The sequence below is a fragment of the Teleopsis dalmanni genome, chromosome 1 (genome assembly GCF_002237135.1).
Source record: "Teleopsis dalmanni isolate 2A chromosome 1, ASM223713v2, whole genome shotgun sequence".
Classification (NCBI taxonomy): domain Eukaryota; kingdom Metazoa; phylum Arthropoda; class Insecta; order Diptera; family Diopsidae; genus Teleopsis; species Teleopsis dalmanni.
The window spans coordinates 88,472,066-88,489,156 of record NC_051846.1 but is presented as its reverse complement, the minus strand read 5'-3'; the positions used below and the strand labels follow the sequence as shown (position 1 = coordinate 88,489,156).

Below are 17,091 nucleotides of genomic sequence, written 5' to 3'. Positions count from 1 at the left end.
CTGAAAGCACGCAACTATATACCCTGTATTTACATTTAAAATAATGGGTACTCCGTTTTTAACAAAAAATGTGAAAGTAAACAGTGCGCAGATATGAAGCGGACAAAATTGAGTGAAATATTTATAAAAGAGCCTAATATCAGGAACACATAATCGTATGATGTGTTTTTCGTGCCCTTCGCTTTGAAAAACTCAATCAGGGCTCAATTAAAAATTAAGACCCTAAACAGAAGCAGGTGAAGTCTTGTGTTTTTGTACTAGAAAGAAATAATTAATTTTAGCAATCATTTAATTTTCTTAAAATATGCAGTTGAAAACCTATTCATCCAGCTGTCGGTATTGTCGGTATTGTCAATAATGAAATTGCACTTTTAAACAAAAACAAAAAAAACTGCTTTAAGAACTTAACTTATTAATAATTAGTTATTAATTTATGAATTAATGAAATTCATAAATTAATATTAAATTAATTATTTTTAAATAAATAGATAAAATATCAAACACAGCTTTCTGATACTACATATACATATATGTATATAAAAGGCATAAACATATGCTATATATAACAAAGAACATAAATTATTTTAAATGTAAGTGTTTTTCTGATAAACGACAGATCAATTTAAAAAGCAGACAAAAAATATAATGGAATAAGAGAATAAAATTTATTATTTATCATAATACATCATAACCAAGTAGATATGTAGATATGTGTATCTATATTTACGTAAGCGAAACAAACAATTTTTAAAATGTGGAAGATGTGTACATATAAGCATTAATCAAAACAATTCAATTAACTCAAATACCTATAAAAAATAAACTACTAAAGCGCTTTAAATTGCCAATTTAAATTTGTTATATGGAAGAGCGGCGTTGTTAATAGGTTCATAAACATATGACGGACACACAGTTCGTATTAAAATTGAACAACACTTTAAAGAGCGGATGGAATCAAGAAGGTCGCTTTATAGAGTACAATACAGCGTGCGAGTATCATTATCACATATCTTTTCTCTACATCACTTTCACATAACTATTCTTGACAAAAACAAACAAATAAAAAAAGCACGGACTGCGCATAATCAAAAATTTAAGGTTTAGGTTCACAAAATACCACAAACAATTTGAAACAGTTCGGTTAGTGTTGGCTCTGAGAGCAGTTATAGGAAAAGCTGTTAGCAGCAAGCAGTCAGTCAGCCAGTCAGTCAGTCGAAAAAGCATAATAATGCGTTATTTGTCAGTTCCAAAAATTTTAAGAGTTTCACGTGCGCTTCCAGGTAAAATTAATAAATAAAAAAGTCGAATGTTTTTTTACAATAAAAGTGCTATAATATTAATTAAAAAGGTTGTTCGAATGCAAAATATTTTGCCACTAATGTGGAGCCAAAAGAACCAGTCGTCAAGACTTCTATTCCCGGTCCCAAATCGCTACAACTAAAGAAAGAGTTGGCCGAACTACAAGTAAGTTTTTTCGTTTAAAATAAATTTGTTATCAACAAAAATTACCAACCGAACTTATTAATAAAAATGTGCGCAGCTTTTTTATGCTAATTTTTTCAAAAATAATTTTTTATTTTCCTAAATTTTGCGCGTGTTTATTTTTTTAATTGACAAAAGTTTTGTATTCAAAAAAAAAAAAAAATATGTAAAAAAACGGGGCTACGAAAACGGAAAATTTTGAAAATGATACAATACAATAATAATAATAACAACGAAATTATAAACATTTTACACGTAAATTATAATAAATTAATTAAATTCAACTTCAAGTAACATTCAATTAAAATCATCTTTAAGTAAATAACATAAATTCTGTAATAATAGATAATAATATAATAATAATATTTTTCTAACGTACAAAAAAAAATTTTTCTAACGTGTATCAAATTATTTTTTTAAACCGTCTTACGATGTTCTTTAATATTAGTTAATATATAATTTGCAGTAGTATATATATTAGTCTTAGCCAAGATGAGAGGGCGGTGGCTCCCGCTTTAGAAGTCTGTTATATTTCATAATGAAAAGAGCTACCATGAGATAATGCCGACCGTCCAAAAATGTTATGCACCCTATCCATATACACCAGTCTTTTACAGCAGGGCTGTTCAGACCAGATGCGATCGAGGGTTACTATCAATCAATGTACAGATTGGAGGGCCGCAAAAAGAAATGCATACGTTCATAGTTGTTTTCGACAAAAACAAAAACACGGTTATAATATTAAATTTAGTTTTATTAATTTATCAATTTAAATTAATTGATTTGGAATACCATAAAAATAAAATAATGTGATTTTACAGTACTTAAAAGAAAATTCGCGTAACTGTAACAGACTAGAAATATGTCGTGGGTTGCACACACATTAGCCTCAGGCCACATGTGGCAGCGTTGTTTTACAACAATAACAGATAATTCCCAGCGTCTTGACCCAGCGTTTAGATTAAAATCGTTTTTTATCCTTGACATTTTTCCCTTACATTTGGTCAGGTAGTTTTCTAAACCTATGGTGTGGTGATCATAGAGTGTATTCAATTTATATGCAGTTTAGATAGTATGAATCTGATATAAATCTTGATAATATGATTGATAATATATGATTTATATATATGAATATATATGATTTATTATATAACTGAGTGTGGTCTTTCCCCTGTAGTTGATATCATAAATTTGAATCGCTTATTGTTATCAGTATAAAAAAATGTTGTGTTTAATTTAATTCCAAATAAATTCGTATAAATATTGTTTAATATATTAACAAATTTGTGAAAATGTATTCTATATATACTTGTAGTTAGGCTCTTAAAAATAACTGTTAATCAAATGGAAAAAATTGAGTAGATAATACATTTTAACTGTTATAAATTATTATGCACTGGCACGTAGCCATGTAGTAGGCTGAACCCCTCTGAAATGAATCGTAGCACAACATTGATACATATGTACATTCAAGATAAAAAATTTTTTATTGATTTAAATAATCTGAAAGCCCCCCGGGCTTTCATTGTATAACTTCTATAGCAATTGTTTTTGAATAAAAACTGTTGATTAACAATATATACATATATATAAATATTTGTATATATGTATATATATAGTAATATAGTCATGCTTATCTGCATGATAAATTTTGCCAAAAATTCTTATCGCAGCAAAGTATTAAATTTATATCTAATTTTGAAAACATAATTTGTTAAATAAAAATGAAATAGAAAATCCCAAATTTAAATTAATAAAAATATTAGTGATCATAAAGACTATTTAAATTTTTTCTTATAATTGACAACACAACAAAATGCAATATTGAACAAGGACGAGCGAAAGCTTTAACCTCTTCAAGGTGTTAAATAATTTATTTATTTTTTGATAAAACATTGGTTTATTATTGTCATAGTCTAAAATCAAACAATTTAAAAATTGAATAACAAGTTCTATTATCTATCATTAATACTCCTTTATTATTTTTAATATTAGTTTTATAATCTATAATAAAGCCCGCAGGTCCCAAGGGGCTACAATAACAACAAAAACCCATATATAACAACAGGTATGCTGCCTAGTTTTAACGTCAAATAATAAATTTAAATATATAATTTATATAAAATTATAATATTATAAAATATATAATTTAATGAAATTCAATAAGCAGAGCTGGTTAAAAACCAATTAGATTTAAAACTAATCTAATAGATTTCATTTTGATAAAAGCTTGACCACTTCATCAGGATTAACTGCAATATTCACTTGAATTGATATTACAGCAAGCATACTTAGTCGATCATGGCCAATTACATTTTTTAATACAATTTTTATTATTCTTCTTGGCAGTAAATAAACTATCAACTTTAGCTGTTGTAATTGATAGAATAACCGAAATCGTAAGAAGAAAAATAAGTTCTTCAAAACCTAGTAACATATACACATCATATATCCACACAATAATTTTTACTCGGATTTCACTTTGCCAAAAACGTTTTAACATCGATGTTTTGTGTATATAAAGATCGACACTTAAATTCGGATAGAGCTTCAGCCCTCCAAACCTCTCCTTGACTACGTGCCTATCGATAAGTAAAAAGTAAATAATTGTTTTATTACAGGACTGTCTGTGTGTAGGGTATTAAAAATTCGATAAAGTCAAAGCCATAGTTTTTATTGTTTAATTTATTATTTTTAGTTTCGAAATAATTATATAATTTATTTATTAATTATGTAAATTTTTTTATTACTTGAATTTCTTTGAATACTTTTAAATAGAACCCTGGTTCTGTACAATTATTTGCTGACTATGAAAAATCAATTGGTAACTACTTATGCGATGTAGACGGAAATATGCTTCTCGATGTGTATGCACAGATTTCATCAGTTCCTTTGGGATATAACCATCCACGACTTTTAAATGTATTTAGAAATGAAGCTAATTTAAAATGTATGTAAAATTCATCTTCAATTATGTGTAGTTTTTGTTGTATGAAATTAATTAATTTTTGTGTAATAAATCACAGAAAACAAAAGAATTTCATAATTATTATGTTTATTTAAAATAATGTTTGTAATGCAACTTTATTAATTTCGTTAACAGCACTCATAAATCGTCCTGCACTAGGCGTGTTTCCCGGTAAGGATTGGCCTCAAAAACTTCATTCCATTTTAATGCAAGTTGCACCGAAAGGACTTAACAATTTAACTACAATGATGTGTGGCTCTTGTTCAAATGAAAATGCATACAAAAGCATATTCATGTGGTAAGTCATTTCACCCATCGCCTCATTTTTATAAGAAGATAAGATATCGATTAGCATTTTGCCGCATTATGACGCAATGCCATTCAACTGGTAGAGAGTTTGGCTAACTACCATCTTTTCCTTTAAAGCAAAAAATTACGTCAATGAAGTTTACTACTGTTCTGCACGCTGTTAATCACAATAATAATATTTGAGACGAGTTTCCTAGATTTTTAAGTTATAATGAGTTTATAAAAGTAATCCGATCAATCCTATCATTAGGTTTAAATTTTTTTCATAAATAATAAAATATTTAAAACCATCATTAAACCTTAGACCTTTATATATGATAAACAATCATCAATAAAACCTGGAACTTGAGCATTGAAAGTTTGTGCAGCCTTGGCTTCTTGTGGATAAACACGATTAGTCATCGCTTCTAATTTGACAGGCACGAGCTCTAAGCCTAGCACTTGCAGTCCAAACAAATTATATACGGACTATAAACTAATCAAATAAAATTCGATTATTTCCAAAGACCACTGATGAAGAGTACTTGGCAATACTCGAAACAGCGTTATATGGTCAGCCAAATTTCAATAAAAATTAAAATAAATTTTTGTGTTTATCCTTTATTTCTTTCTTTGCTATTCGAAATTCCTCTAATAAACAATCATCAGTAAAAACTTAATTTTTAATTAATCACATGTATTTTAGAAGTGAGAGATGAGAATATGTTCTAACAATACTCTAAAAGTAGACAATTGTAATTAGCTTTTAATTTTACATTTTTACGGAAATGATAATGAATTTTACTACCTTGCATCGCTAGTTGTCCATTATATTCAGCCATCATGAAAATAGGAGATCCAAATTTACCCATATTTCAATTTCATGAACAATGTTTTATAATGTATTATTAAAAAAAATGTATTCATTGTTAAACTTATATTTAATCGATTTAATTTTTTTAAAGTATATGTAATAACGAAGATAATCAACTATTATGTAGTGATTGGATTTCGATGTTTAAAAATATACACTGCTCTAAATGACCGTTAAAAAATTTCAGAAAATTTGCTGACCCTTTGGGCATTCACTTGAACACATTTAGCAAATACTACTTAAAAACATGGGTATCGCAAGAGTTCTCCTTCGTGAGGAGGAAGCAATTACAATCAAATCATTAGATTTGAAAATTTGAATTATGAAGGCAAAGAATGATTATTAGACGAGACTTGACTAAATACTTTATACTGACTGAATAGCATATTATGCAAAATTACTAGATAAATTGAACATTATAATTACCAATACAAATATCCATATTCGCATAAGACAAAAGCTTTCTTATACCAAGTGAATGGCATCAGTCCACATTTCGACAGTCGCCATATGCAATTACATGTCACCGTTCAACCAAAGTTATATTCTTTGACTAAACTGTATCACATAATTATATATATATATATATATATATATGTGTGTGTAGATATATACGTGAATATACGGATATATTTGTATTTGTAATATATTTAAACTCAGTTTTCCTTTTTTATATTTATTTTTAATTAATTAAATTAAATTTAATTAAAATTAAATAAAAAATTAAGAATTAAAATAAATATATAAAAAAGGAAAACTGAATTTAAATAGATTACAAATAAAATTATTTAATTCTAGTAAATATTTTCAATTGAATTTATATATTCTTAACATATTTTATTTATTTCAGGTATAGAAGAACACAAAGAGGAGAAAACATTGATTTTACAGAATTGGAAAAGGAATCATGCATGATAAATATGGCACCTGGAGCTCCTAAACTAAGTCTTTTATCTTTCAAAGGCGCTTTTCATGGCAGAACGTTAGGTGCATTAGCCACAACACATTCCAAATATATTCACAAAATTGATGTACCATCGTTTGACTGGCCAATTGCTTCGTTCCCTCAATACAAATATCCATTACATGAAAATGAAAGAGAAAATGCTGCAGAAGATAAACGTTGCTTAGCAGAAGTGGAAGACTTAATAAACGACTATAAACGTCGTGACATACCAGTTGCTGGTATAGTTGTTGAGCCCATTCAAAGTGAAGGTGGTGATAATGAAGGATCTCCAAATTTTTTTAGGCAATTGCAAGCAATTTGTAAAAAGAATAATATTGCACTTCTAATTGATGAAGTACAAACAGGTGGAGGTGCAACTGGAAAAATGTGGTGTCATGAACATTTCGATCTTGAACAAAGTCCTGATGTTGTCACATTCAGTAAAAAAATGCAATTGGGCGGATTTTTCCATAACCAATCCTTCCAACCAAAAGAATCATACAGAATTTTCAATACTTGGATGGGAGATCCAGGAAAAGTTTTGTTGCTTCAAGAAATACTAAATGTGATAAAAGAAGAAGATCTATTAAAACAAGTTAATATTTCTGGAAATATTTTGAAAAAAGGTTTAATAGACTTGGAAAATGAATACTCTCACTTATTAAACTCTACCAGAGGTCGTGGTACATTTTTGGCTGTCAATTGCAGCAGTCCCAAAGCTCGAGACGAACTAATAAACAAGTTAAAGGAAAATGGTCTACAAGCTGGAGGATGTGGTGACTTAGCAATACGTTTTAGGCCCGCTCTCACATTTAAGGAACATCACGCACAAATTGTATTAGATCGCTTCAGAAAATCCCTGAAGCAAATGTAAAAAAAATATGTATTAATAATTTGTTAATAAAATGTGCTCTGATAATAACATGTTATTATTTGTAGTTTTTCAAAATTAATCTTATCTAAAACCAAAAAATTTATATTGAGCACTTAAAATCTTATATTATTCGAGCAATAACGGAATTTTTTAAATCCTTATCAATAATTATTGTTACTAATTAACAGTACTTGTTTCGATGTTCCGCGGTACTTATAAATCAAATGCATTCGTTTCTTTTAGATTTTCTATAAGAGCCTTAAAGTAAAAAAAAAACAAAATTTGATATACTGAACATTTTATTTACGAAACTAAACAAATTAATTGATATAATAATTAATTTGAAATATTTTTCGATTATGTGTTGTTTAGAGTTAGGTGTACTTTGGTATTAATGTGAGGACCATAATCTGATGTTTCGTATTTATTTATAATTTGTTTTTTTTATAAAATTTAACGATCAAATGATCGTCGATCATCCTATCTGCAAGCAACAACAAATATGATGATAGATGATCATTTGATTGTCTGCATACCACGGCACTATAGTGCTCTAGTGTGTTATATTCTCCTCTCCTTTACTTCTCTCTTTAGTTCTCCCCCCTTCTCATCCGATCCCCTCCACTTGCTCTTCTCGTCTTTTTTTAAAAGTTTTTCATAAATAATATTTGTTTGTGAAAACATTGCACAAATTGAACACTATACACAAGTTGGGTTAATTATAAACTATGGGTATTTAAAAAACCCATTAAACTTTTAACAATATAGACCTTCTGTAAACACAGAAGGGCTATATTGTGTTTTACCAATAGACAATTAATATTTTTTTTAATATTGTTTTCATTAATGTTCATTAAAAGTTTAGTTAGAATTGGGTGGAACCCTTCCAAACGAGGGGTACTAAACGAGGTTTTAGACACGGTGACTACATGTCGTATAATTTCATCAACCTAATGTTGGAAACTACAATCCGAGCAGCAGATTTAATTCGTACTGGTACAATATTTCACAAAAATGTAATGCTCTTTGCGTATGCCGACGATATTGATAATATTGGTTTGAACATCGCAGATATAATTAACGCCTTCAGTGCAACTTTTTTACTTAAAAAAACAAGCGCAGCACTTGAGTCTTGTTCTTACCCCATTTAGAAGCAGTACAGTAGTAAACTTCAAGTACAGATGTTAGCTCTGACTTTACCGAAGGGTATATACCTCTTGTATAGAATTTGGATCTATATTGACGTCTCATTTATATGAAAATATATACATATAAATATACATATGTATATTTTAAAAAAGAAAAAAATGTTTAAATAGTTTATATGGCCGATAGCTATATCATCTGAATTGACATGCATTAAATTTTTATATTCTATGATATAAACACAAGTCCATTTTGTATTAAATTTTGTTTGCGTATCTTTATTGAAAATGGAGAAAACTAATAACCAATTACTTATTTTATATGGAATGGACAGAATTTAGCGCTTCATTGAACAATGAACAAGGTTCAATCCCAAAAAGTATGTATGCAAATATTCATAACTTAAAAACTCGAAATTATGTTTGAGAAATAATAAACAGACAGGGCTAAATGAACTCAGCTTGTCGAGCTGATAAAGGATATATATACAAAAAACTTAACAAACCTAATTTACCATTTTCACACTATTTTCTGTAAAATTATTTTTGTTTATATCAAACAACAAATATGCCGAGCATCTTAGAACCCATGTCACTGGTAACAACTATAAGTTTGAAGTTGTGAAAAACTTTGTTTATTTGGGAACTAGCGTAAATACTAATAATGAAATAAATCTAAAGGCTTAACGAAAAATTACTATTGCCAATAGATGTTATTTCCAGCTAAATATTTTGATGAGAAAGCTTTAGAAGCATTCGCGGTGGTAGTGAGTATCGAATTAGATGAGCCGATGAGCTGTTTGAGCTATGCCGTTAAAATAGTTAAATGCATAAAAATTCAATGGTTTGGCTGTCTTGATCATGTCGGGCGTGTGGATAAAAACGCTGTAACTGGAACGGTGTTTGATTATGTATCAAACATGATTGTGTACTAATGGATAACTCGGTAGATGTCATCCGCATCTTCGGTTGAAGACATTCGATACTATCAACTAGCGACTGCAAGTAATTAATCGGACTAGATGAAGGAGGCTACTGGACGCAGTCAATGACAATTCCCAACTGTAATAGCCAACTAAGTAAGTAAAGAAGTATTTAAAAACAATAACTGAAACAAATCATTTTAGTCCATAGTCAATAACAATAACTTTCTGCCTTGTGTAAAACTACTTAGATACGGCGAATAGTAGGCAAATAGTATACCTAATATGATATATGTATATAACTTTTTAATTCTCTCTGTTTTTCAGTAGTTCTTTAATTTTGCCTACCTTATGTATACTTCCCACACTTTCAAGTTTTAAGCAGGGATTCTTCTGAATATAGTCATGCTTATTATCTCCTAAATTCTTATTAAATATCCGCAGTTAATAATAATTGCCTTCTTTGTGTTGTGTGGTTTGCCTGGTTGCAGTATGCCTGGTAATCTTATTATTACATTTTGTCACTAATAGAATGGCGTTATACTAAGACTATCAGAATTGTTATACTCAATTTTTTAATTAATATAGTAATAGAATTAACCTTATAATCAAAAACACTAATCAGTATAGGATTTCTTTACAAATATAATCAACAGAAACGGAAGGCATTTCTAAACCTTTCAAACACGTCAACTGATCAAGTGTCTTCTTGAACCTACTACTAATTATTGTGTCCTTTTGTCATAATAATTAGTAGTGGAATGCCTCTAAACGTAAACTTATATATTTATTATAAAACATGTTTTATTTTCTTCCATACAAATAATAAAGTGTTAATATATTTTCGGTGTAGCGAATTATCTCATCAGTAGCGTCACAATGTTCTGTGGCGAAATCATATATTTAATTAATTTGATTGTTTTTATATTTAACTAAATGTATACTGAGAGATTATTCAAAATTTAGAAACCACTCATAATAACCAGATAAAAAATTTATTTAACTCCAAATCGAAATCGAAGTATTCAAAGTCCAGAAGTATAAATGCATTTGGATGGACCATTTGGATAAAAGTGATGTTAATCTGTATGGAATAATATGTAAAAATAAGACAATTATGTATGACAAGTATAATACAATACTTAGTGACTTAATGATTGTACACGCATTTTTTAGTCAATTTCTATCACTTGTTGGCAATGTGTGCATTCTAAATAGATCATTGAAAAGTAGGTCTGCGTAAAACAATCACAGCACAGGTATCATATTTAATAAGTTTTATACTTATATTCAAACCAAAAACTGCTTGAATTTAAATGTAGGGTAAAACAAAACAAAAAAATATTTGTTTTTACAAGTCATATATACATATATATATATATAATGTATATATAAATAAAATATAAATCTATTTATGCTTCGCCAAAATTTAAAAACAACATCTGTCTGTTTCCGAAATGACTACCTATATATTTATACATAAATAATTCGATAAGAATTGTTAATATAAATATTAAATATAACGTAATTATAACTATTATAACTATTATAGGATGACAGTATGATTAGGGCTTAAGACATATAATATCATAACTAGTATCATAATTGTGAGCATAAACTTCGATTAAGCCAATAATGAACAAACTATTTTACTAAAATTTATAAATGTGATATAAAGAGGTATATATAAAGAGGTTTTTTCGAACAGTAGTGAATTATAACAATAAAAATTTATAACAAAAATTATCTTGACGAATATGCAAGGGCTTAAAAGAAATTAAAATGATATTAAAATGTGATTTAAGAAAAAGTATTTTCTTGCTAGTCCATATAAATTAGAAGAGTAAGCAAGTATAAGCAAAAATATAAGAATATAAGCGCAAATATGATAACATATATGGTAAATTCTTTAATTGTTATTTATATAATTTGTTTAATTAATTAAAATTAATTAAGTATAATTACTTAATTTTTACGTATATTATACATTACATAATTAAATATATCAGATAAGAAGTACTTAGCGTTGCCGGACCACTTAGATTATTTCAAACAGTCATGTCGGAAAGAAATAATCCTACGCTGTGCTACACCTTATGGCTATTGAACAATCCGTTTACTTAATATAATCATAAAAATAAAAGTTGTGATTAATAAAAGTGTTTTATGTGCGTAGACGAGTATGCATTCGGCTACACACACTCATGTATGTATGTATGAGATTGTGTGCAAAAGCTATTTTTGAAATATTCAGTTGCAGAACAAGAAGAGATGTTTCCTACGGAATTTAGTTTGTGACTGCTAATAGAACTATAGTGATCTTTAAAAAGTTTAAGTAAGTTATTTATTTTAATTAATTAATGCTATTTCAGAAATTCTAAATTCTAAATAAAGTGTTAAGTGTTAAAGAAGCATCTTTAAATACTCTTATTTATGTCAAATTTAGGAACCTTTTTTAAGCTTGCGATCAAAAAAATATATTTGTAAATATTTAAATATTTAAAAAGTATTTAAAAACAAGAAGTACAATATTATCAAAATTATGTAAATGAAATTTATATATTAATTAAACAAAATAATTTATAAATCATTCCGTAGTTTATTTTAATAAAAAATGTGCCCTGTTATGGTACAATTGTCCCAATTGTCAAATTTTATCTCTAAGTATTTACGCATAAAATCTTACTTCCATAGACATAGTTCATTATGCCATAAACTACAATTATTACTGTTGTATATGTTATATTACATTTTTAAAATACTTCATAATACCATAAAAAATAAAAATATTGTTTGCAAAATGCAACGAATGACAATCTTTATAAAAAAAATGTGATTATTCATAACATTTTCAATTATTTATTCAGTCCAACGCTCGACTAATGAAGATTTTACGCAATATCTTAAAATAATTTTGTGTATATCGAATAATTTATAAAATTAATTTAAATAAATTAATAAGTGATATAAATGATTAATGCATAATATGATGGTATACAATATACAAACGTTATTATAGACACTAAATGTGATTATAAAAAAAATGACATGCATATTGTACATAGAAACTTGTATTATTATTACTAATAGCAATGCATAGTTACATTTGTAAGGCCAGGCTAAACGTACTCTTCATAGATTTCTAGTAAGTTTTTGATAGCAATAACAGGAAAAAATCGAGTATGCTTATGAATACAGGGTATGTCTTACAAGGTATTTACAGAACTTGTAAGTCTAACATTAACAGCCATTTAATCTCAAAACAGTAACGCAAAGGGCCAAGAGACCCAAATGAATCCATGGAATAATCGTTATAATTTAATATAAAGTGAAGATAGACTTAAAACAAGGAGAACTACTAAAAAAAATTTACTCTTCAAGCAGATAACCAAAGTAAAGATATAAGTGCGGTAGCGAGAAATCAGGATCCTACTTGCTGATATAATCAACATATTATCTATATGTATAATTTAAATATGGGAAACGAAAATACTATGATTTTTTGGCACAATATTAGAGAAGGACATGTCTTATCTAATACGATATAATTAAAAATAAGAAATTAAAGTCACAGTGGAAGTATTAGAGAGAGACAAATTTTATCAAATATGATAAAACAAAGATGTAGAGAACGTAATTCACAGACCAAATATTTTTAATTATGACGTCACATTGTGCTAGATAGTAAAGGAACAGATAATAGAGGCACTAATGATTAAAAATAGTGGAGAAAATTACAGCTATGTCGCTATAGAGAAGAAACTAGACTGTAATGATATGAATAATAATAATAGTAATGTGAATAATATATGTATGTGTTATATGCATTATTTTAATGTTTATACATATAGAACCAATTGCAAATCAAGATAACATATTTGAGAATATGACAGAAATCAATAACAAAAAATATTATATATATATATATATATATATATATATATATAATCCGTGGTATCCATTTTTATATCAATTGACTTTAACTCTATTTAAGTTTCGCTATTACTAAGGCGTATAACATAGCATATTCGCTCGTATACGCCACTATTTAGCAGTATGAGTACTATTTTTGTTCAAGTTGTTAATCCATCGCAGATAGAATCAAGGTAAAATTTGTTTATGTTAAGTATTCATATACACAAAAATTATTTTTGTGATGTGTATGATCAGCATTTTATTTTTAGTTTAGCATCTATTTGAAATGTAATACAAAACTATACTCGTATTGTAGATTTTATATTTAATTATTCTCACTAAGATTCACAGCAAATTAACTAAAAATTTTGTAAAAAGTACAAAAAAATTATTATTACACGCAAGGCTATCAAGTAAAAGTGTAAATTTCAGATGTTTGGTATGTTATGTTTCTCACAACATTATGAGAATCAAATATTGAAATTAAACTATTATGGCTAACAAATTAGAAGAAGGAAGTTTATCAACTCAGATATCAGATATCGTGTGCGATTGTCATCTAACTAACCAATACGACACTGTTGTTATATTAAGCATATAAATACATACTGTCTACTGAAACATACCATATATAATTAAACGCGTAAACAGTCATAATTACCATGTTAAAAATATTCTTACACAGGTAACCCTTGGTAGATCAAACGAATATTTGCAGAAGAGTTTGTAACTCCACACAAACTTTAACATAATATTATAATAATTATGTTAAGGCTAGTTGAGCTAGTGCACTTGAACACTTTTGCTCTCTATTAACTGCGAGGTTTCTTCATAACTCCTCTCTACACCTTGACTGGATTATTGTTTATCACTTCATCAAACTAACAATAACTGACCTCAGCTCTGCATACCTCCCCGATGAACCTGTAACTATTCTGAGATTCGATAACGCGGTGTTGGTGAGCCTCTCAGTTTTCGTAAATAATTCCAGGGCTCTATCTTTTATGTATTTTTTGATCGGACACATCCCTGAGGATGTCTGTTAGAATTAAAATTAATTTAACCGCTAGTTGAGGGAAAGAAAGTATACTAAAAGAAAACTTTGTGACGTTGCTGAATTTATAACATGTTAACGAGTCACATATTTATATTCATAACATCACTTCTAAGTATTGAGGATTGTAATTGTAAAATTAGAAATAATATTAGAAATAATATTATTGATTTTTGACTTGAAATCTGTAAATTGTTATTGGAAAATCGAACAAAGGTGGACTTTTTGGATGCATACTGAAAAAAAAACTATGAATGCAAATTTCGTTTTTCAACATTTTTGTTTGTATCTCTCATAACACATGTCCGATGAAGTTTAAAATCAAAGTGGTTTAAGGCACTTTCTATCGTTGCCATAAAATTTTTGTTTCGCTTCTTATGGCTGCCGAAGATACTTTAGGCAATTGATTTGTGTTATATTCTTTTATTCATATTACTTCAGCTTGAATTTGGGTTCTTGGCAATTAAACAATACAAGTATGATTTAAGCTCATTTAAAAAATTAAAGGAATGATAATAAAATAGCTAACTAATAAATAAATAATCATAAATAATTAATAATAATCATAATAATAAACTAATAAATAAATATTGGAAAGACCCAATAATCACTCTGTTTACAATAAAATCGAAAGCAATACAGTAGTTCCATATGTACTTTTTACTTAATTTAAACTATTATTCAAAAGTTAAGTTTCATATTCTTCCTTAGGTGTTTGGATTTGAGTTCGAATATTTATCGACAACACATATAAGCATATTATTTTTTATATGTAAATGTCTATATTTTAAGAATCTATTATTTTATTCATAGTCAGTTATTAGTTAACATAATTTAAATACATATTAACAAATTAAAGCAAAAACTCCCTCATTAAACCTTTTATGCAATATATAAAATATTATTAAAAAAAGAGAGTGCAAAATGAAAATTCAACTTGTATATAGGTGAAAATATATCAAAGTTCATGTACTCTAAATTTTAAGTAATAACGTATAACATATAAATTTTATATTAAAATTAAAAACAAAGTTATGCTACATTTGATATTATTCCCAGATCAGGCATGGCGTCCAGATCAGGCTATCGACCACGTAGGACTCGCATATACGGAGCCAACTATGATATTGGAGAGAGCTATTACAAAAAACAACTAGATAATTTAGACAATAAAAAAGGAACTGGAAGGTATATGGAAATATATAATAAGAATTAAAATCAATAATACATATTTCTTATAATTATTGAATATAATTTTATTTATATAATTAAGATTCAGTGATACACCATTTCATTTGGATATGAATACAAAAGAAGACAGATATAGTCCAAAAGTGTCATTTTTAAATGAAAACAACGAAGACGATCTATTCAAATATACACCTAAAAATGATTTTAAAAATAAATCTTATTTGGTTGATGATTCAGGTTTTTTTATTTACTTCTACTTATGTTATTATATAACAATAACTGTAACTCCATCTTAGATGATGAATATACTTTACCCAAAATTAAATCAATAAAGCCGAAGTTGGATAGCACTTTTGACGATGATTTTTTTGGAGAAAATATTAAAACCAATTTTCTAAAAAAGCACGATTTTCAGGCTAAGGAAAGAACGCCGTTAGCAAATGATTTCAATAATGAAGTAAGTGTTGTATTATAAACATAAAACAATAACTATTTTTAAACAAATATACATACACAATATATGTTTTTTATTGATTATTTTTTAAAATATTATGTTTCACATTTTTTTATTAATGTTTTTTTAAAGATTCAAAGCGGATTTACTTCAAGACGCATAAAAATTCGAAGTGAGAACGTTTTGCTTGACGACAAGGATGCTTCCTTTGAAGCTGTATCTAGGGCAAAAGCTTCAAAGGCCCGCTTGGCTGATTTGGAGTCAGAAATGTTAAGCATAACAGAGAAACAAAACGAAAGAGAGAAAAGAAAACATGGATTAAGGAAACTTCTCGGTGAAAGTGAATCGGACACTCTTAATTCCTTAAAAAAATTAACACTTTAAAGTAAGCTACTAAATTAAATGTTGTTAAAATTAAACTATCTGTAAAAAATAAATATTTTAAAATGTAAAATAAAGTTATATTCTCTTTTTTAACAAACAATCTGTTTTTAATATTGGTTTAAGTTATTTTAAGGCCATTGAAAAATGTCATATATATCAAAAATTTGATATTAAAATTTTAGAATTAGCAATTATTCAACACCTTCTTTTTTATTATTTATTTATTATTATTTTTTTTTGAAGTTGCTTTATTTTATTTAGTGAACTTTAAGCAACACTTATGAATTATTATAAATTTTTGAGATCATCTACTAATGACAGATAGTACTAATATGTATATATGTTCTATTTCTAATTAAAAAAAAAATTTTTAACATATGTGTGTGTGTGCTACTAAAAAAGATTCTGTCTGCTAAATGTTTAATATGTTAATGAATATTTTGAAAATAATTATTAAAATAGTCATGTGTTTACACCATCACAATTAACTGACCTAAAGTGCAGTAAATCAATCATTTGTATTGATTTATATCAAAATCCACATGCATAAATGTTTAATGACCTGCTACTAATGAGGTTTGATTATTATAAGT

General features: G+C 27.5%; 2 protein-coding genes across 2 annotated transcripts; both read left to right on the top strand.

Annotated features, from left to right (window-relative positions):
• Nucleotides 1-1,016: 1,016 nt before the first annotated feature.
• Nucleotides 1,017-7,487, top strand: LOC119669950 (4-aminobutyrate aminotransferase, mitochondrial). Its single transcript, XM_038080007.1, has 5 exons — nucleotides 1,017-1,280; nucleotides 1,349-1,464; nucleotides 4,261-4,432; nucleotides 4,586-4,748; nucleotides 6,463-7,487. The coding sequence occupies exons 1-5, from the start codon at nucleotides 1,229-1,231 to the stop codon at nucleotides 7,430-7,432; spliced, it is 1,473 nt and encodes a 490-aa protein (XP_037935935.1). The 5' UTR covers nucleotides 1,017-1,228; the 3' UTR covers nucleotides 7,433-7,487.
• A 4,249-nt stretch (nucleotides 7,488-11,736) lies between these two features.
• LOC119669956 lies at nucleotides 11,737-16,538 on the top strand. The gene is made up of 5 exons (XM_038080015.1): nucleotides 11,737-11,835; nucleotides 15,529-15,657; nucleotides 15,743-15,897; nucleotides 15,957-16,117; nucleotides 16,247-16,538. Exons 2-5 carry the CDS (start codon nucleotides 15,536-15,538, stop codon nucleotides 16,496-16,498), a joined length of 690 nt encoding a protein of 229 aa, XP_037935943.1. The 5' UTR covers nucleotides 11,737-11,835; nucleotides 15,529-15,535; the 3' UTR covers nucleotides 16,499-16,538.
• Nucleotides 16,539-17,091: the final 553 nt, after the last annotated feature.